This window comes from Phoxinus phoxinus (assembly GCF_949152265.1).
Source record: "Phoxinus phoxinus genome assembly, chromosome: 13".
In the NCBI taxonomy this organism is placed as follows: Eukaryota; Metazoa; Chordata; class Actinopteri; order Cypriniformes; family Leuciscidae; genus Phoxinus; species Phoxinus phoxinus.
The window spans coordinates 24123138-24145724 of NC_136888.1; the positions used below are offsets into that span (position 1 = coordinate 24123138).

The 22587-nt window shown below is 40.3% G+C and overlaps 1 protein-coding gene across 2 annotated transcripts; it reads left to right on the forward strand.

Annotated features, from left to right (window-relative positions):
• Positions 1–275: 275 nt before the first annotated feature.
• Positions 276–22421, forward strand: ptpreb (protein tyrosine phosphatase receptor type Eb). Of its 2 annotated transcripts, none has more exons than XM_079632850.1 (21): positions 276–408; positions 5465–5675; positions 6485–6556; positions 6809–6905; positions 8544–8617; positions 8786–8919; positions 9031–9121; positions 16414–16490; positions 16662–16698; positions 16832–16929; positions 17118–17237; positions 17438–17601; positions 18646–18781; positions 18868–19017; positions 19161–19254; positions 19476–19552; positions 19841–19975; positions 20106–20231; positions 20357–20508; positions 21033–21168; positions 21381–22421. In XM_079632850.1, exons 3-21 carry the CDS (start codon positions 6487–6489, stop codon positions 21453–21455), a joined length of 2043 nt encoding a protein of 680 aa, XP_079488976.1. In that variant the 5' UTR covers positions 276–408; positions 5465–5675; positions 6485–6486; the 3' UTR covers positions 21456–22421. The 2 variants fall into 2 exon arrangements, with proteins under 2 accessions (XP_079488976.1, XP_079488977.1); XM_079632851.1 differs by having other exon boundaries at positions 277–408; positions 5465–5691.
• Positions 22422–22587: the final 166 nt, after the last annotated feature.

The following is a 22587-nucleotide window of genomic DNA, read 5'->3' on the forward strand; positions in this document are numbered from 1 at the left end:
ATCGAGTGATGGGGAAAAATGTGATTTATTGTAAAATTAATATTTTTGAAGTCAGTTGTTTCTGCTCAAAGAGATTTTTTTCGTAATTTATGCATTTTTTAGTTCTTAGAAACAACCTTTTTACATATCTGACATACATTTATTTTATCATTAGGCTTTTTAAACCAAATATTTAGCTGTCTGACGAGCAACAAAATTATTTGCAATGTTAGTCTACATGATGTACTGTAGTTTTTTTTTTTTACCATAAATGAGAGTGTCGCACTGGCGGCGGCGCATCATCATCACACGGCACCGGCGCTCGTGGATGAGGGACCACAGACAGACATTCTGCTCAGCATCCTTATAACCATCAACACTGAGCACTGGATTTTACCGAGACTTTACATGGAGCTGGACATCACACTGGTAATATTGCAGTTATTACTTATATAGATGGTTTCAAGTCATTTATCGTTTGTGTAGCTTTACTTCGCTCGACGGTAAAGCATTAATTAGTATATAGCCTACGGTAAAAGGTAACATGTTTTAAAACGGCCTCGATCACGTCCGTGATGCTGATGAGTTCATAATAATTAATTCTCTCAGCATCGCCCATTTTGTCGTTTACTCGCATAACATGTAAACACGAGGTTTAATAAACACGTTTTGCGTGTTTACTCTGCAGGCAATTAGGCTACCGCAGATTTATTCATTTGAGATTTGTTTATAAGGAACAGGGGTCAGTGGGTTGTGTCTCAAACCTAGTAAGCTGCCGGTCTAGACAGCATTTTGCATGCAGCAAGATTTTTTTCAGCTGTCCTGTACCGCAACCTATGATGCCCAAAAATGTTGTACACGCCTATGCTCAAAATGTTGTAGGCAGCTCGTACACAGAGATTTACCCTTAAATGTTTTTTAGTAATATACAGTGTTGTAAGGGGGTTCCCTGCAAATGCCTGGGTCAGGTAGACTAAAATATGCTAGATTTTTTTTTTTTTAAATATATATTTACTAAATCTTATTTTCATAAAATTAAAAGAAAAGTTAAAATAAAATGAAATGAAAATACAATAAAATAAAAAAAAAAATTTTTAAGAAACAAAACATTGGAGTCATAAAGTGCTGGGAAATATCAGTAAACTAATTCTATGTTTAATTTTCAATTCAATTAATTTTATGTTCCTGCCCTTTTAAGGGTTAAACAAGGATTGAGAATATCAGCGCTCTGTCTGTTATTGCATTATTGGAACAGCATCCTGTTTACACTAATATTATGGATGAAAACAGTTGACTGACCTTTTCGTCACTTCTATTTGGGTTATTCCTTTATGCATATATTACGAAACATAAAAAGTTGCGTAAGGCAATTGTCATGAGCCTGTGGATGTGATGTTTGGAAAAAGAGACCGATAGATTTTGCCCTGAGGCTGAGGGAGAGAGTGATGCTGACAAGTGATGCTATTGGTATTGGCATACTCATCTTCATTCTTGATCCAGATGCTAGAACCATTGTAAAATATGTTTAGATGTGGAAACATGTTTCATTCAAGTCACAAATATAAGACTCAATCAACCAGAATCCATTAGGAAACACCATCAGAAGTGATTATTAAGGGTAAGGTCAAATAAAAATAGCAAATAGCCTACCATGCAATATTATTAACATGACATATAGCCTAGAGTGAATAGGCATGTGTACAAATATCTCTTCAATTCCAGTTTCAGCCTTTGATATCAACAACAAACGATATAGCAAGCTTTTCTCTGCACTTTTTTTTTACCCATCAAAACAAACCTGGAAACCTCACATCCACTATAATAATAGTTTTCCAAAGTATGGATTATTTATTGAAAACAATTTTTACAAACATCTTTTGTTACAAAACTTTGTGTAGCCTATTCTTTCCATCTAAATATTTTCGAGCTTTTACCCCCTTTTTTCCTCTCAGAGATTAAACCAAAGCTGTTATAGACTCAAAATCATTCTATAGAAATCATACTGAGTTTGTATTGACTCATTTTATCACTATAAATAAATGTCTAGAAATAAAAAAATTTAATAAAATTTGGATATTCATTTACAGATGCATTTTCTCGAAAGTTAAGTAATATATATGACAATCGTTGTGATGTGACCTTGTTTCTAATAAAGGGAGAGCACAGCCGGCAGGATTAATGCAACATGCGCTTAAATGAAGATTATTTTCATAATTACTAATGCACAGCACTCTAATCTGAAAGCTTAAGATGTTGGTAAACACTTCGAGTTTAACACCCTCGCAGTTGCTAAGGTCAAGAGGTTATACTATATGAAATGGCAGATTTAAAAGACTTGAGTCTGGAGTCTGATTATTGTCTGTTATGGTTCCATAATGTAAACTCAGGTAGTAGATATTTCACAAGAAACAAATGCCTTTGACCTTTTCCACTGAGGTTATTATGTTTCAGGCCTCTCATCGATTTAATGTAATTATAGGACATTCGATTGCATGGGATCGGGATGGGAGTAATGTGAAATTGTTACAAATCATTTTGCTTCTAGAGATTCAGCCAAGATTATGGATTTTCGGTCTATGTCGGTTTTGGAGTTGTCAGTTACTGATGGGGTGAACCACATCTGTGAAGGTTAAGTGAATTTTAGATAGATAATTTATAGACTATAGGCTAACTTAAATCATAAGCTGGTAATGCAATGTACATAATAAATTAATTTAAGTAGAAGCTCTCATTGCTTATGAAAGAGGCTTTTTATGCAGTAGCATTTGCATTTGTTCTGCATCTCTCTTTTAAAATTAAAAATAAACACTGTCAGTCACATTCTGCCATAGAGGTCAGTCATAGTGTCGAGTCAGCCTTCTGTGTGCTGGTCAGCATCTCTCTATACGCTGCTACGCTACCACCTCCATCCATCTGCTTCCCGGGTACATGGTTATTTGGACCTACAATTATCTCATTCCACTGAAAATCTATATAGAGAATTGATCAATTAATGTCATAAATAAAAATTAACACATTGATTTTTGGGGTACGTAGCATGCACTAGTGGCAAAATTAAACATTTCACCTTTCGTCGCTGTCTGGCAGAAACCTGGTATCTTAAAAAAACGCTACTTTTCAGGAAATTAAAATAAAATAACTATATAAGTCAAGCTCAAATGGAGTTATGAGGGGTTTTTTTACCAGCGAATTCCAAGATAATTTTGGACATACGTGTTTTGTCCTTCATTAGAACAGCCGCATCTGAGGCAGTAAGTACAGCGCATTAAGTTTTCATCAACTTAAAGTTTATAAAGTTTACTGTGGCTATGTGGGCACTCAGCTTTTTTTTGTAATTTAGCCAAAATCTCATGTTATTAAATGATTAGTGCCAAACACAGGCTACTTAAGACAGTATTGGCTATGACTCAATGACAAATGCTAGACTAAGACACTCTTCTCCTTACCTACAGTAAAATATAGGCCTACACAAAACATTAGCATTTAGAATATTCTGGTAATTTGGTTGCTTACAATCCTGGAATCTGGGGGGGGAAATTGTAAACACTATTCGGTTATACGATGCTATTAGTATTTAGTATGATGTTATTTCGGAATGTCTTGAAAAGCAGAAAGTATTAATGGACTATGAGCAACAATAAGTTAAAGGGAGGCAACATCCTGGCTGTAGATCTAAGACCCCCATTAACACAGGAAGCCAATTGGATTTGAAAGCTAAAATCTCGTCGTGTTTTGTATTCAAAGGTTCTGTGTTTAGTTGATGATGAGGAGCTTATTGCATCTCTTAGAGAAAGAAAAGTGTGTTCTGTTTACCTCTGTAAATTACTGGGGAAATGTGTGTCTGACTCTGAAATAAAACTATGTAAAACAAATCACAAACGCTGGGTAATAGTTTTAATGTTTTAATGTTACTGCTACTTCTTGATTCGTCAGTGGTGCTCTCTCATATTTACCTTTATTAAAACAATAGCACCAACAATATGCATTCAATTTCCATATGAAAGATTTGCATAGTGCAGCAACATGCACTTCTCAAGGTCACAGCTTGTATTGACAGTCAGATCAGGTTTTACTGCTTGAGTTGCCGCTTGTTCCTTGTAGTGAGTCTGTAGGTTGTTTCGCCTTTCTGGTGACTCATTTGACTCTTTTAGCATGATTGTTTCATGAGAATTTGTCTTTGACTCATACATTAACAACAGCTTCCAGACTACCTCAGTTGTGTGGAAGTCTGTATTGACTGAGCAGTGTAATCCACAATCAGCTCTTAGAGGGAAAAAAATAAACAAAATATGGTTACATGTCTTCATGAAAGTTTGTTATAGCCTGGTCCTACCAGACTCTCGTACATTTAATTTGTACAGAGACTCTGGCCACTCTCAACGCATTGACAAGTGTTAACTTCCTTGAAGGCGGGTACTCTGTTGAAGTTAAACTATTGGATCTGCCCAGAGCCACTTTGGATCTGCCGAAACCGATCGCTAACGTTTGGCCGTGATGCACAACTAGCGCACGACCTCAACGTCATCGTTCTCAGCAACTCCGTCTGTTCACTGATTGGACCGGTAAGAAATTGACCGGAGAAACCCACGAATATACCGCAAACCCAGACGACGTACTGAAGGAAAATGAAAATTGGGCGGAAGTACGTAGGAGGGCGGAGCCAGGCTAATTCTTATATTCTATTTAGTACAATTTATTCACCTTCTCATCAAATTTACCATGTGACTTTACATATGCTTTTGTGAAATTAAAATGTATGGCATTGGCCATCCATAAATGAGTGAAAATGTATTGAATGGATAAGATAAAGTAATGACTGTAACCAGATACTAAATTACCCTTAATTTAACATACGCATGTAATAAATGGCTCAATAATGGTACATGTAAAAACAATGGTACATGTAAGAATAAGGTCTCTTATTGCAGTTACAGCCTTAGTAACCGTCACTTGGTTTTGATTGACAATGTTCCTGATTTGATTTGCATCCACGTGATCCGGTCAGGGTGCTGATATGACCAACAGTGACTGACCCAGTTTTACACAGTATATTATGACCAGTGTTGTTGCTAAAATTCTTATGGGTGGGCCCATTCTCATCCTTGAGGTTACTGTGGTATGAATATGTATGGAATAGTTATTTACAGCTGCTGCAGAGACTGAAGATAAATGCTGCATTACAGCATCTCTGGTTGAAAGCAGTAGACTATATGAATAATAATCATAAAGGTAAATGGATAAGGTTTGCCATTCTTGACTACAAAAATAATGCTTTTTAGTAGAAGCAGATCTTCTCAAAGGGGTTTCGGGCTGTCAAATCAACTGGCACAATGCTAGAGGACAGATTTAAAGTTCTTTTTGTTTCTCTCTCTCTCCCTCCATCCACAACTCCCTCTGCCTCTGCATGTCCTACACATTTTATGAGGTTTAAAAAACAAAGACAATTCCCTCTCCTAATGTATCCTTATCCCTTGTTTTTTTGCAGGCACTCCAGGCAGTGGCTATCTAAGGATAGTCCATCCAGAAAGGACAATGAAAAAACCTGCACTCATACATTATTGAAGGACAGGAGTGCCTTCACAGATATCATGACTCCTGGAGACCTTCTGGAAAAGTATCATAATAATTAATGTCTTCTCTCTTGAAAGCTATGGACTGAGACGTTGCCTTCTTGGTGTGGGACATATTTCACAGTTGTGAGTACACTTTTGTGTAAGGCTGCATTAATCCTTCATCTTGTCTTTTCTAATCTCTAGACTGAGTTCATAGACGTTTGGAGGCAGGTAGATTTTCTAGTGAAAAGCTTTTGAAAGGATTAATATCTGAAATCTCTCTAAAAATGTCACAGGGGATCAAGCATACAGGTTATGTGACAGATTTGCTGTCTGGGGTGATTTCTCACAGGTTGGATATCTATAAATGCAGTTCTCTTATTCCCACCCTCTTAAAATGAAAGAAGAAGAAAAAAATACACCACATATTTCTGCATGCATATTATGATTTACATTTTTACAAATCATATTTTAAATGTTGTCTTTTGAACCCCACTATATATACATATCATATTATAGAAATGCATTCTATACAACACCTTTTTTAGATATTAAAAGATCATATCTGGGGTAAAAAGACTTGTCCTACTTTCAGAGTTTCTCAGTTGCTGCCGGATGTATGCGGTAGATGGTGCCGTATCCCTAGAGGCCGTTACTCTCTGGACCATTAATTGAAATTAATTTTAGATTTGCTCATGTAGAGGGAAGATTCTCACTGAATGCGTGAGAAGAAGATTGATGGTTTCAATATAGGTTAATTGAATCTCTTGTGAAGCTTTTGAGATTATGTCAGTTCTGCAGAATTGTTCTGAAATGTACATTTTCAAATGACATTTTGTAATCTTAGTGAAATTATGCCTTTTCAACTGAAGTCAATTGTCAGTTTTTTAAATGTATTATCGGACACTCACAAATATTTTTGATTGATTGTTGTTTTCTCTCTTTATGTGTAGCCATGATGGTCCTGTTTCTAGTTTCAGCAGCTCTCATTTCAAACAGTTCCTCTCGTGGAAACCTGACAACAGGTATATCATCTCCAGATTTTATTTTATTTTTTCAAAATGATTTATAAACAGGCCCACAGCCCCACATCTGTACACATAGAATTGGAATGCTTGGAATTGGAAAGCTTATTTCAGCCGCCAATTAGAGTAAATATTTGACACATTTAATCCAGTTTAAATCCCTTTCCTTCTTAAAACAAGTCTTCAGATTTTGCCTAAAAAGCCTATGCAAAATCTTACCTCACTCAGTTGTCTTTCTTTTTCTCTGTTCAGAGTCTCCAGCGCCTCAGGGCCCACATGTCTTAGCCTCGGGCCTCGTCACCTCTCTCCTTCTCGTCATCTTTCTTCTCCTCATCGCCTACATTTTGAGGTAAGAAAATACACACCCCCCAAAAACATTCTTTTTGAAACAAAAAAAAACACATTTTACAGTATGTGCAGAGATAGAATGAAATGTATATCAGTGAACATCTTTTTATTTGACCCCTAACTGTACCCATCTCTGGTCTTTTCTAGTCTGGTCTATAGTGTTGCCAATAGCATAACTTCCTGCTACTATACTTCCAGTCCTTCATTAAACTTCTCACACCAGCTAGTACAAATACTTGTTTGTAGGCACACCTGTTCTCTCTACATGAAAAGTGCTCATTTGTCCAAGCTAGAGCTCTCTTTACCCTTACCACTCAATGATGGAGCAACTCACAATAGTTAAAATGTAATATTAATCATAACTCTTAAAGATTCACTTCCTCTAGGGTCTTCTCTACACTGCATACTTTCAAACCTATCCTATAGTATACACTACTGTTCAAAAGTTTGGGGTCAGTAAGATTATTTTTTGTTGGAAATGAATACTTGACGCATTAAATTCCATCTAAAAGTTACAGTAAAATACATTTATAATGTTACAAAATCTTTATATATATACAAATATATGCTATTCTTTTGAACTTTCTAATCATTAAAGCATTCTGAAAAAATGCACTAAATATTCAGCAGCACAACTGTTTTCAACATTGATAATATTAAGAAATGTTTCTTAAACAGCAAATCAGCATATTAGAATGATTTCTGAAGGATCATGGGACTGAAGACTTTCAGCTTTGCCATCACAGCAATAAATTACATTTTAAAATAAATGAAAATAGAAAAGTTCTTTTAAATTGAAATATTTCACAAAATTACAGTTTTTACTGTATTTTCGATCAAATAAAGGCAACCTAGGTGAGCATAAGAACATAAAAAAATCTTACCAGCCCCACACTTTTGAATGGTAGTATATACAGTAGTATAAAACAGTAGTCAATATTTGAAGTGAATCAAAAAAGTGAATCAAAGTTGTCCTAAGGCAAGAACGGATATTGTTAAAATTTCAAGTTTAACTTTGATGAAAGGTTTTAATCTACTTCAAATGTTGACTATATGTTATATATATTATTATATATAACATATATATAACATTGTTATATATATTATTTTATATTACTCACACTATTTATTAAAGGTGAAGTGTATATTTCTGGCCCTCCAAACGGAATTGCAAAAATAATGACCAGTTTTCACAGTTTTCCCCCTGTCTGCCATTGGTTGGTCCAACAGATAGCCCCGCCCCAAACTCACATCATTGGTTGAGATCAAACAAACAGAGAAATGTTTTGAAAGATAGAACCATACATACAAAGAACCATGCTTTATTAAAGTTGACTCGTCGCTATCTTTTCAGTCACGGGAGAAAAGTAGGGAAAAAAAAGCATTTCACTTTTAAGTGTGCATGTGTTTATGACCCTGCCGAGTTGCTCCAGCAGCAGCTGTGTGTGTAGAGAAATGTGAAAGCAGTTGTGATGGTGTGTCAGCAAGTCATTCTCTCTCAGCTGCTCTGAGGAATCAGAGAACCAAACAATCTCCCATGAGAAAGAACTTTAGATTTTGGTGTGTATTGTGAACTTTCAGCCATTTTTACATTTTTGTTTTTATCTGTCTGTAATTGTCTTCCTTCAAAATGTCTCAGGTTTAGAGAGCAAAGGAAGGATCTTGTCGCTTCGGTTGACAAGAAGATGCCAAATGGCTTTTTGGAAGATCAAGGTAAGTTTTGATCTGTCTGATTTTTTTGTTGCCAATTTGTCTGTGTATTAAGCCTATATTTTTAGAACAACATTTTTAGAATTTGGCGTCTGCTTTGAGAGATATAAAACAGTAACAGTAAGAAAATGTCTCCCACCCTGTATTTGTTTCTTCTTCTCTTTCTGTCAGAACAAACGGTGGTGCTCCTTCCCAGATCACCCTCTCCATCAAAGCGTTATTTTCCCATCCCACTGGACTCCCTGGAGGAAGAGTTTCGCCTACGCATGGCAGATGATGGCAAACTGTTCAGAGAGGAATTTAATGTAAGATCTTAGACACACACAGACTTTATCATTCTCCACATGCACGCTCACTCGATATTGTTTCCTTATACTTGCGTATCGTTTCTTTCTTCCGCTGCTTCTCTTTTACAGTCTTTGCCTTGCGGTTTTGGCTGTGGTACCTTTGAAGAGGCAAGCAGAGAGGAGAACAGAGAAAAGAACAGATATCCCAATATTCTGCCCTGTAAGTGTCCCTCACTCTTTCATAGACACTGTAATGGGGCTCTACTGGTTATGAAAATTAGTCACCAATATGGGGTGTCTAGTCAGGACACGGAAGGCAGGAATATTCGTTGAAGGTTTTTATATATACTTTGAAATACAGATGCACAGGCACTATTTATTATGAACTTTACAGTGTAAGTGTGGTTCTAAAAGAAAGAAAATAAACATATATGTTAACTAACATAAACACAATTGAGGCTAATAACTCTCCTTATTCACTTAAATAAACAGTGCTAAACATGTCATGAAAAGCGAACCACAATAAGAATGCCATACAAGCTACACATACAATAGAGATAAAGGCTATCACTGACTGTAAACTCAACCATAATAATATCGCTAATATTACCTTATCTATATGATATAATTGTAACTTACTTGTGATCACTGACGCACACGAACACAATCTGAAGCTTAACTAATAAACTGATGAAACTGAAACTAAACTGACAGCCGTTCTCTGCAAGCTAGGGCATGTCGCAACATGTCGGAAAGAGGGCGTGGTCCGAGCGAACACTCGCAGTACATACTCTGTCCAGACTCACATCACTTGAGCCTTTTGTACAGCCGCCCCATAATTCACGGTGTGAATTATCTCCTGGAAAGGCTCAACTATCCACAGGAGCTGTTGTCGAGGCATTATCCGGGATGGCCGGCAGCTCAATGAGCTTGGCCACTGGTCTGGTGTAGGTCCTCTTGTCCACCTGCACCTCAGCAGTCCTCACTTTACCATCGACACTCTTAATGGTCTTTGTGACTCTTCCCACGGGCCACAATGCACGAGGTAACCTTTGGTCAATTACCATCACCACTGTACCGACAGTGAGGTTCTCTGTGTCCTTTAGCCATTTCTGCCTTGACTGCAAGAAAGGTAAATAGTTCCGAATGAAATGGGTCCAAAACTGGTCAGCTAACACCTGACTGTGCCGCCATCTTCTCCGACTGAGAATCTCAGACTCAGGGTACACCACTTGAGGAAGCGAAGAGTCAGGCCGCCCCATGAGGAGGTAGTTGGGGGTTACGGGATCCACATCGGCTACATCTGTCGACACATAGCCCAGTGGCTTGGAGTTGAGGATTCCCTCTACCTCAATCAGAACTGTCTGCAAGACTTCTTCGGTCACTGTCTGAGCTCCCAGAGTAACATAGAGTGCACCCTTAATGGATCTGACTTCCCGCTCCCAGGCTCCACCAAAGTGAGGTGCATTTGGTGGGTTGAACTGGAAACGGATCTGGTGCTTAACCAACTTGGTCTGCAGCTCTTTGCACATGGCCTCGAAACTTGCTTTGAGCTCGTGTTCTCCTCCGCGGAAGTTGGTCCCACAGTCAGAGAGAAGCTCGAAGGGAGTTCCCCGTCTAGCCACGAACCTTCTGAGTGACATAAGGAATGAGTCGGTATCCATGTTGGGCAGCACATCTAGGTGAATGCACCTGGTGGTCATACACTTAAAAACTATTCCCCATCTCTTTTCCGTACTCCGACCTCGCTTGACCTGGAACGGGCCAAAGCAATCTACTCCTGTTGAATAAAATGGAGGCTTCAGGAGGCGGAGACGACAAGGGGGCAGATCTGCCATTTTAGGAATAGCAGGCTTTGCTCTCCATTTCTGGCACTCCGGGCAGGATCTCTGATGACGACGCACAGCTTCGCGGCCTTGGAGGATCCAAAACTTGCGTCGGAGTTCTGCAAAGACCCTCTCCGATCCAGAATGGAGTAACTTGTTGTCATACTGTCGTATGATGAGTTTGGTAATAGGGTGCTTAGGTTCTAGCACAATTGGGTGTACGACATCTTCTTCCAGACTAGTAGAACGGCGCAACCTACCGCCTACTCGGATAAGGCCCCTAGAGACGTCGTACTCTGGAGCAAGTGACAAGAGCCGACTGCTGGATGGAAGTGCTTTCCCTGTTCTTACGCACTTGACTTCGTCTGGAAAGCTATCATATTGCGCTCTCTGAAGGATTCGGAGTTCTGCTTCTGCGTAGTCATCTGCACTGAGGGCGCTTGACTGAGAGGCCGCCCCATGCAGTGACCTACTCGTTGCCTCAAGGAGATCTTCAAAGGTCGAATGGTCTTCAGCGGCTGGGATCTCTGGAGCAGTAATGACTGACATAATGCCACAGAACGCAGACCTCTTCATCTCTGTCTCATCTGGGACCTCCACGGAAGAAGTTGTGGCTGGCCAACTCTCACGCGGTAGCCGAAGGAAGGCAGGACCTTGGCTGAATTGGTTTGGCTTGGCTAGGTTGGATAGTGTCATCCCTCTGGTGATAGCATCTGCGGGGTTATTCTGTGTGTCCACATACCTCCATGACCGGTGATCCGTCAGCTCCTGAATCTCAGAGACACGAGTCCCTACAAACACCTTGTATCTGCAGGACTCTGACTGTATCCAGGTAAGTACTGTGGTGGAGTCAGACCATAGCACTGTGTCCGTCAACTGAAGGGTGAGCTCTCTCTGGATCATCTGGGCAAGCTGAGCTCCGGTAAGGGCGGCACAGAGCTCAAGGCGTGGCATTGACTGTTGTTTCTTCGGTGTCACTCTTGAGCGTGCCAGCACAAAGGCTACATGGACTTGGCCATGAGGATCCTCACCACGTAGGTAAGCAACTGACCCATAGGCGGACTCTGATGCATCACAAAAGACGTGAAGCTCGAGGGTGATGGCACTTACATCCACGTCCAGTGGAAAGTAACTCCGGGAGAGACTGACTGTTGGGAGCTGAGGGAGCTCTTCTTCCCATGTAGTCCAGGCTTGCAGGAGGTCGACCGGTAAGTTTGGGTCGTCCCAGTCGCGGTCTTTGGCCCACAGTCTCTGGACCAAAACTTTGGCCCTTGTTGTGAAGGGCAGGATATGACCTAGGGGATCATACTGGCTTGCTAGTATCTTATAGATATTTCGCATGGTCGTCTGGCTTGGGGCAACCTGGCGATGCCTGTAATGAAGTGTGTCTTCTATGAAGTGCCAACTAAGGCCTAGCGTCATCTCTTGAGCTTCACCATGCGTCTGAGAAACCCATCTTTCGCTGCTGTCAGACTTGGCCTCCTTGGGCAGGTTGCGAATCACCTCTGGCTGGTTACTGGCCCACTGGCGAATTTCGAAGCCACCTGCAGCTAGAAGAGTTCTAAGCTTCGTCACAAGGTTTCTGGCTTCTACTACGGTGGGTAGACTCTGCAGGCAGTTATCGACATAGAAACACTGTTCTACACTGTGGCGGACATTTTCCCCTGGTTGACTTGACTCATTGACGTGTTTCTGAAGAGCAAAGATCGCGCAGCAGGGACTGCACGTCGTCCCGAACGGCAGGACCTCCCACTGGTATACTGATGGTTGTTCGTCCGTCTTTAGATCTCTCCAAAGGAACCTCAGCAAGGGCTTGTCTCTGTCCAGCAGGCGGACCTGGTGAAACATCCCTTTAATGTCTCCACTTACTGCGACTCGATGCTCTCTGAAGCGCAGGAGGACTCCAAGGAGTGAGGGTCCTAAGGCTGGACCAGGAAGGAGGTAGTTATTCAGACTTTGTCTGCCAAGCTGGAAGCTGCAGTTGAAAACAATCCGTTCCTTGCCATTGCGTCTGACCATGTGGTGGGGCAGAAACCACGACTCCTCTGATGAGTCCACCTCGCAAGAGTCAATCTTGGTGGCGTACCCAGCAATCTCCAGTTTCTTGATCTCCTCCTGGTAGGTAGATGCACGCAGTGGGTCTTGTACCAACCTCTTCTCTGTGTTTCGCAGGTTCTTCATCACTACTTCCTTTGAAACTTGCAGCTTGGGCATATTTGGGACTCGTAGAAGGGGTGTAGCGTACCGATCCACTCCGTTTACTTCTACACGGGTGGTCTCGGCCTCTAATAAGTCCACTGAGTACTTGTCCTGTCTGGATCTGGTCACTAACCTCTCACTTTTGAAAGGCAGTGTATCTAACTGCCACAACCGTTCAACTTGACTGAACAGCTCAACAGAAGGGGAGGAAACTGTGGTGAACAAGCACTGTGTGGTTGGAAGCTGTTGCTGCAGGTATTTTGCTGGACCCTGGAGTGTCCAACCGAGCTTAGTCTTGACTGCTGCAGGACCACCAGGGGGACCCAGATGCACTGGTTCAATCGGAACGATCAGATCAGCATTATCTGATCCAATCAGGAGGGTTGGCTGAGCTCCATCGATGGGTGGAATTGCCAGACTTCGTAGATGCCGATATCTTTTTTGGAGCTGGGTAACTGGGTAGCTGTACTGAGAGAGGCCTAGGTGTTCACCTGTGAATGCGCCTTGAATGGAGAACCTCTTCGTTGGTTGGGAAGCTGGAGTGATCGTAAAGGACACACGTGAGCCTGACAGTATCTTGATGTCTTGGCGGATAGTACGGAGTGTGAGGTCTTCTGCTTGACCCTGTACTCCCAGGCAGCGTGCTGCAGATGAAAGCAAGATGGTTCTCTCAGAGCCATCATCCAGCACTGCATACGTGTCAATCACTTTATCCTGGTATTGCAAATTGACTCTGACAATCTTTAACAGTACCTGGCTATATCTATTTGGCTGATCCAGGTAGTGAGTCTCTGCTGTCGATGTGATGGTGGGCTCGTTCTCACTCCTCTGGTTGACCTCGTGAAGAACGGAAAGGTGTTTTGACTTACAAAAGCGACACGGCTTCTTGAGGTCACAGGCAGAGGCTAGGTGAGGTCGTCCGCATCTCCAGCACCTTCTCTTGACTTTAATCCAATCCACCATCTCTGCTTTGGTAAGCTTAGCGAAACTCTCACATTGGCTGAGGTAGTGTTCTGCCTCGCAGTAAGGGCAGTATATCTTACCCTTCCCTTGGGTTCGGACAGAAGGAGCTGCTTGGGAGGGCATGTTGACTGGATGGTTACTGGAACTGCCTGTCCCATGCATAACAGTAGTGATCTTGACCTTGGACTTCTGCTGCTTGAATTCTCTCTTGTCCTTCTCACTGTGAGCATGAAGTGAGGGCTCAATGTCCAAGCATCTGACTTCTCCCTTCAGCCACTCTGAAAAATCAGTGAGCGTTAGCTTCAATTTATCAGGGTCCTTCCTATACTGTTGACGACGAAATCGCTCTTGCTGGTGCTTGGGGAGCCTGCTTAGAAGACGCTTCACATTGGAGCCGCAGTGGAGTTCCTCATGGCCTTCACCTCGCAGAGCTTTCAGCATCCCGACAAGCGACTGCACTCTGATGGAGAACTCGTCGAGAGCCCTATCATCTCGGATGGGGGGTAGGCGTTCCATGTCCTCTATCTCCTTCAGCACAAACTGATATGGACGTCCATAGCGTTCATCCAGTGCTTTCAGAGCTTCTGAGTAGGGCATATTAGACTCTGCATGAGCCAGCACGAGGCGATGTGCATGTGGAACCTTGACATGCTTCAGCAAGATGGCATACTTGTAATACTCAGACTGAGAAGGATGCAGGAGTGTGCTAAGGGAAAGGCGTAGTTCCACATATTGAGCCCTATCCTCCTTGGTGAAGTCAGGAAATGTTGGGCCTTCTATATTGGGGGGTGCATACTGATACCCGGTGGAGGGATATTGGGCCAACATGGCTGGGTTTCCTTGGTAGAAGGGTTGGGGTACATAAGGAGGCTGATGTATTGACTGGTGCACAGGTAAAGGCATCATCTGATCGAGAGCTGGATTTCCATGTAGCGATCTGGGAGGAGCCACATGTGGGAGATAGATATGAGGCTCAGGTGGCACCAGATGTGGATTTTCCAAATGAGGCTCCCTACCTTTCCCGTGTTGGCTGCCGGGTGCGGCTGCGTTGGGCTTACAATTACTGGATATGGGGTATGACGAGAGCATGCTATGTGATGAGGCATTTCTGAACAAGCCTACTGACTGCTGTGGGCCCTGGGGTGACCCTTTGGGATAGCTGGTCTGAAGGTGAGCTGGTGGATCATGTTCAGTATCCTGCTTGATAGCCTGAACATCATAGCATGGATCGAGCGTGTGCCGATGGAGTTGAGTGACTCGGCTGAGAGACGGAGGAAGTGTCATTTGTTCTAGCTGATGGGTTAGTTCTGCAGCTACACTTGGATGATCCTCAGTTCTGTGGTGGTGAGGAGCAAGGGCTGGGGAAGGCTGTGGTTCACCTCCTCTGTCTTGGTAGATTTGGTGTACTGGGGTCTGATGCCGTGATGACCTCCTTGACCACTGAGCTGAGGTCTGAGGGGAATGGTGCTGCAGGAAAAACTCCAAAAGCTCTGTTTGTTTCTTAGCCGTTTCACTCTGTTGCCGCGCTGTCTCCAAAGCCTGATGAACAATGGCTTCATTTGCATTCTGCATTGTTGATATGCTTCTAGCAGGGCTGAGTGGTTCCCTCTCCTCTTCGTGCCTGTGCATCTGCGATAAGCTATGCTGATCTGTATATTCAACTAGAAAATCATCCAGATATCTTGGGCGTTGCACTGAGCGTTTTGGGCGCACAGGTGAAACAGGGAGGCTGATTCCTTCTTTACTGGTTGCCATATCGTTGACTCTATCCGGCTCGAAGGACCATAAATTGTAATGGGGCTCTACTGGTTATGAAAATTAGTCACCAATATGGGGTGTCTAGTCAGGACACGGAAGGCAGGAATATTCGTTGAAGGTTTTTATATATACTTTGAAATACAGATGCACAGGCACTATTTATTATGAACTTTACAGTGTAAGTGTGGTTCTAAAAGAAAGAAAATAAACATATATGTTAACTAACATAAACACAATTGAGGCTAATAACTCTCCTTATTCACTTAAATAAACAGTGCTAAACATGTCATGAAAAGCGAACCACAATAAGAATGCCATACAAGCTACACATACAATAGAGATAAAGGCTATCACTGACTGTAAACTCAACCATAATAATATCGCTAATATTACCTTATCTATATGATATAATTGTAACTTACTTGTGATCACTGACGCACACGAACACAATCTGAAGCTTAACTAATAAACTGATGAAACTGAAACTAAACTGACAGCCGTTCTCTGCAAGCTAGGGCATGTCGCAACATGTCGGAAAGAGGGCGTGGTCCGAGCGAACACTCGCAGTACATACTCTGTCCAGACTCACATCACTTGAGCCTTTTGTACAGACACACTTGCAAACTTTCCAAACACTGTGGAAGAGCTTGTTTTGAGTCATTTTTGTGTGTGTCAAGTAACACAATACAATAGTAACTGTTAGGATATTGGATGGAGAAAGTTGGTTCTAGAGTTTAATAAAACACATCTGTATTTTCCTTCACAGATGACCACTCAAGAGTGCTACTTTCACATATAGATGGATATATGGGCTCAGATTACATAAATGCCTCTTATATAGATGTGAGTACTTTTGAAATAATATTGTAGGTCCTAATTGAATTACTGGAACCTGTGATCTAATTGTAGTATATGCAATATTGCTATTATGCATATATTACCTTATATCTTGACCTATAGTATATCAAAATATTTTTGTTTTGAGTCTCATGTTTTATTAATTTACTCCCATAGGGCTACAGAGAAAAAAGTAAATTTATTGCAGCTCAAGGTATGCAATTTTCCCCCTATTCCCAGTTGTAATTACAAAATTACCAGGTAATTTAATCGATTAAATATAATCTCTCTCGCCTTTTTTGACCTTTGCTTCATCTTCCTTTTGAATTTCAATATCTTATGGTCAGGCCCAAAACCAGAGACATTGGGAGATTTCTGGAGAATGGTTTGGGAGCAGAAATCTTCCACTATAGTCATGTTGACCAACACAAGAGAGAGAAAAGAGGTAAGAGAAGAAATCACAAAGTCACACCAGACAGACTTTATGAGAGTTTAAGTAAATAGTAGCACAGAAGATCTTGGCATTAATCAAAAACTCATATAAAAAGGGTCCAAATAACAAATAAATTCAAAACATGGACATTGTTGCCCAATATTTTGCAAAAATCTGTGGTTTGTACGTGTGAAATGCAGGAAAAATGCTATCAGTACTGGCCTGAGCAGGGCTGCTGGATCTACGGCTGTGTGAGGGTGGCAATGGAAGATGTCACAGTGTTGGTGGACTACACGATCAGGAAGTTCTGTGTGCAGCACGTGAGTGGCCATTTCCCTCAGAAACACTACACTCTGTATACTATGCTCATACACTAGTACACACATTCTTTTGACATGTCATTTAGTAGCCCAGAATATTTTACACTCTTGTTGAATCAGTAACGCCACAACTGACTATTTGCTATTGGACTTTGTGCTATTTGTAAGTTATTTGAATGCAAGCTGGTGTGATTTTGCAGCATGCTGCGGATGGTTGCAGACCTCCAAGGTTGGTCACTCAGCTGCACTTCACCAGCTGGCCTGATTTTGGTGTACCCCTCTCCCCTATTGGCATGCTAAAGTTCCTCAAGAAAGTCAAGAGTGTCAACCCTTCCCATGCTGGACCAATCATAGTGCACTGTAGGTAAGACTGGGCTATTCTTAAAATATATGCGCATTCAGACTTAAGAAAAGGAATGTATATAATAGAAAATGTGTTACAAACTATAATCAATCAGATCTTTTTTTACTTTTTCAGCTCCATTGGTTTCGGATTGTTTTCCCCATAGGGATTTTAAAAGTATTTTTAAAGCCTTATAAGAACAAAATCAACCAGCTACATTGTAAATCAGAATTTTACAAAATTGTATTTGAAGCAAAAAAAAAAAGAAGTCATACATTGATCGGCCTGCGTAGCGCCGCTTCAAGTCGAAGATACCTATAATTGAATTAAAAATATTAAATTATTATAATATATATAAATGTATACAAATATTTAAGCAGACCATCTCAATTACGTCATTTGCAGTGCTTCATGGGACTCTCTGATTGGTGGAGGGTTTTTCCAGAATCAGAATCCAGAAATTCTGCTGTTAAACTATTTTTTGTTGTTGAAATAATGTAAACTGATAACTTTAGCAAAAGCATGTATTATCAATGAACAACCTCAGAGAACACTGCAGGTCTGCCTTTAAAGGTTTAAATCCAAAAATTAAATTAAATAAATTCCATATGGAGAAAATGAATGGAATTTTTACCTCAGGACCCCGACTGTTTCACTCTATTGGGGTGTATTTCAGTATGCTAGTGATTTCAGGACTATTTATTGGGCAAAACACATTTAAAACCCTGAACATTTCAACTGTAACTAACAGTCTGAAATGCTAAATATGTAGAAACAACCAGCAACGCAGATGTCTTGAGGCTCAGCTGTTAATGTGGGATTGTTAAAACAACAGACTTCTCAAGAGTGAAACGACAAACTGTAACTCTTTCAGGTCTAATACACTATACAGCAAGAACCTGCAATATTCACACAATTGATCCCACATTTAATTGAACTGAGATAATAATCTATCCCAAGATATTAATGCAAATGAAAAGACCGTGCAGTTTTGACTACATCATCTCATTATCCCTCATTTAATGCCTTACTTTACATCTCACGACTCATTTTCTCTCTGTGCAGTGCTGGGGTTGGCAGGACTGGGACGTTCACTGTGATTGACGCGATGATGGATATGATGCACGCTGAAGGGAGGTTGGACGTGTTCGGCTTTGTGTCCAGAATAAGAAAGCAGCGCTGTCAGCTTATTCAAACAGATGTAAAGGACTTTCTGCAGTCCCTCTGCTGTATTTGACTCATAATTTCCGCAGTGATTGGCCTGATATTCCTCTCTCTCGCCCACAGATGCAGTATTCGTTCATTTACCAGGCACTTTTGGAGCATTACCTGTTTGGTGACACTGAGCTAGACATCGCTTCATTGGAGGGCCATCTCCACAGACTCCACAACACACACACACGCATGGACCGAGTGGGTCTGGAGGAAGAATTCAGAGTAAGAAGCACATCAGTTAAAGGGTTTGCTAAGCAAAAGTACAGAAAGATCTCATGAGTTACTATAGACATTGACAAAAGTGAATAGCTTTGAATAAACAGTGTGTTCTTTCTAACATGTCGATTTGTTTGGAATCTACTCAGAAACTGACTAATGTCCGCATAATGAAGGAGAATATGAGAACCGGAAATCTGCCTGCTAACATGAGAAAGAACAGAGTACTGCAGATCATCCCATGTGAGAAAATATATATAGATTTATCAGTTTAGCTTTCTTTCTTCCTTTCTTTCTTTCTTTCTTTCTTTCTTTCTTTCTTTCTTTCTTTCTTTCTTTCTTTCTTTCTTTCTTTCTTTCTTTCTTTCTTTCTTTCTTTCTTTCTTTCTTTCTTTTCTTTCTGTCAGTGTTCCTGTCTTAATTTATTTTCTTGTAATCTTTATCCTGTTTTTTTTTTTTACCAGATGACTTCAACAGGGTAATATTATCAATGAAAAGAGGGCAAGAATTCACAGACTACATTAATGCATCTTTCATAGATGTAAGTATATTATTATTATAATATAATATTACTTGATGTGCAGTGCACTACAAATCTATTATGAATTGGCAATATCAAATGCAGTAGTGTGTACTACAAATCTAGCAAAACGTGTGCATCTATTAAAAGCTATGAAGATTGACTTTTTAATATTACAATAATAGTCATTTTGCACACATACAGGCTATTTGTTCAGTTCTTGTTTTGCATATGCATTTTAATAAATATATTTAAGATCATTAAAAACATTGTCAAATGTACCCATAACACTATGCTTTACCATTGCAGGGTTATAGGCAAAAGGATTACTTTATAGCAACTCAGGCACCTTTGGCTCACACTGTGCAGGACTTCTGGCGCATGGTATGGGAAAGGAAGTGCCACTCTCTTGTCATGCTGACTGAGCTGAAAGAGAGAGAACAGGTACAGTTTAATGGTTCATATTTGACTTTTTTATATTTATGTGTTAATCGACATAAAGAAATGGCAAAGTTACTCTTCCGTGTCTGAAGCATTCATGCATTCACATTCTTTCCAACAACTCTCACTCCAGGAGAAGTGTGTACATTACTGGCCAGCAGAGGGCAGCGTTTCATTTGGAGAGTATGTACTGGAGCTGAAGAGAGACACACTCTGTGAGACTTTCAGCATTCGAGACATGCTGCTGTCATATGCATCAGTGAGTTAAACGTGCAGTGAAATTTGACCATTTTATGGTCCATCATACGCTTCACTTACATTAGGAGCTTCCTTTATTGTGCTAAATTTGTTGACCACGCTGAGACTGAATTGGGCTGTTTGTAGGAGAAGCAGAAACGTCTAGTCAGACAGTTCCACTTCCATGGTTGGCCAGAGATTGGAATCCCGTCAGACGGAAAGGGAATGATTGACATAATTGCTGCAGTGCAAAAACAACAACAGCAATCTGGAAACAACCCGATAGTGGTGCATTGCAGGTACACACACTCTTTATCTCTACCTCACTTAAAGACACGCACACACACACACACACACACACACACACACGCTTTCATTTCTATCCTTGTGGGGACATTCCATAGGCGTAATGGTTTTTATACTGTACAAACTGTATATTCTATCCCCTTACACTGCCCCTATCCCTAAACCTACCCATCACAGGAGACATTCTGCATTTTTACATTTTCAAAAATATATAATTTAGTATGTTTATTAACCCATTCCCCTCATGGGGACCGCTGGCTGGTCCCCACAATGGAGGTGATCTCAGGTTTTACTATCCTTGTGGGGACATTCGGTTCCCACAATGCATAATAAACCAAGCCCACACACACACACACACACACACACACACACACACACACACACACACACACACACACACACACACACACACATACACAGAGTCTTAAATATTGTTCAAAAGCAAATTTTTGTATAAACTTATGTATAAGTCTGTAAAACCTATCATAAAAGTATGTATTTTTCTTTATGACATCAGTGCTGGTGCTGGTCGGACCGGAACCTTCATTGCCCTCAGTAACATCTTAGAGCGGGTCAAAGCCGAAGGGTTACTGGATGTATTTCAGACCGTGAAGAGTTTACGCACTCAGAGACCACATATGGTCCAAACTGTGGTAAGAATGTAAAACACTATACATAATTCATATAGATCTCATGGCTTCACTAATATAGTACATACAGTATGGATTTTTTTTTTTTTTTAGATCTGATGGCTTCACTATTACAATTTGGAAAATAGTATTATAATAATAATACAGAATGAATCGTTTTTGACTGTCAAATCACTGTGAATTATGATATAATGTATTTTCATTTGTCTTTTCAGGAACAATATGACTACTGCTACAGAGTTGTGCAAGATTTTGTTGACATCTACTCTGACTATGCTAATTTCAAATGAGTGCAGCTTATCAACACACATTTATATTACTGAAGAAAACAAAACTGAAGAAAAACATTATTATTACTGTGGCTTAGTGACACTCCATGCACTTGACATTTCCTATTCTTGCTATTTATATGCAGTTATGGTAATATTTTGGATATGACCAGATTCCAGTGGCTTAACCATGTCTTTTGCATTAAGTTTGTGTTATGTTGTGTAGCTGTATGAAGAAAGTTTTTTTTCTTTTAACATGACCATAATATTTGTACATTAACATATTTTTTGTTTACTACAAAATTATTTTTATTTAAAAAAACCTTTTAAAAAAAAACCTGTTCACAACTGAAGTGTAAAGCATTCCATTCTCAGTATTTGTTCCTTCCTTCTATTTATCCCCCAGTTTGCTTCCCAGAAAAAAAATCTGCATGGTTATTTGTGTGTACTAGTGTACTAAAAGTAATTAGGATACTTCCAAATTTGAATTTTATGGCAATTCTTGGCCAGACTCTGATTTTCATAAGCCCCTGATAAGACACTTGTTCCACATGCTCTTCACCTTTCACGTCACCTTCATAACTTGAGACGTCCAGCGACTTCTCTGAGCAGGCTTTAAAGTTTCTGTGATGACAATGCTGTTTATTACTAGTACTTTTCAAGCCAATCAAATAATAAAGAGGCTAAAACTGTGACAGATGTGGATTAAAGCATAACACACTCAAAGGAAATAATAAATCCATAATGATATTTGGTTGTGAAATAATACATGTCATAAGGGTTTAGTGAAACCTGTGAAAAAACAAAGGAATAGTTTCCTTTCATATATATAGCTTCCTGCTTTTTTGAACAAGGTCGAGTAGAAAAGCTCTTCTGTACTGTCAATGCAGTGTTCTTGAAACAGGGTGACACATTATAAAGAAAATGAGGAAAGACGTATGCCTTAATCCTGAATAACACCATTTTCTGCAATAAAATGTTTCAGTCAATACTTGTGACTGTGTGTGCAAATTTTCTATTATTTTAGCTATACAATTTTAATCTAAGTAGCTTTTAATAGTGGCATTCTAGTTTTGCAGTGCACACTATTTGTAGTGAACTTGTATGAAGCTTTGTAATACACACTTGGCATTAGATTTTTGTAATGTATAAG

Excerpts from the sequence above, each read along its gene's own strand:
- ptpreb (XM_079632850.1), top strand. The coding sequence starts at position 6,487 with ATGATGGTCCTGTTTCTAGTTTCAGCAGCTCTCATTTCAAACAGTTCC. Across the intron at positions 6,906-8,543 it reads CTCATCGCCTACATTTTGAG|GTTTAGAGAGCAAAGGAAGG; the intron begins GTAAGAAAATAC and ends AAAATGTCTCAG. Across the intron at positions 20,232-20,356 it reads TGCTGCTGTCATATGCATCA|GAGAAGCAGAAACGTCTAGT; the intron begins GTGAGTTAAACG and ends GGCTGTTTGTAG.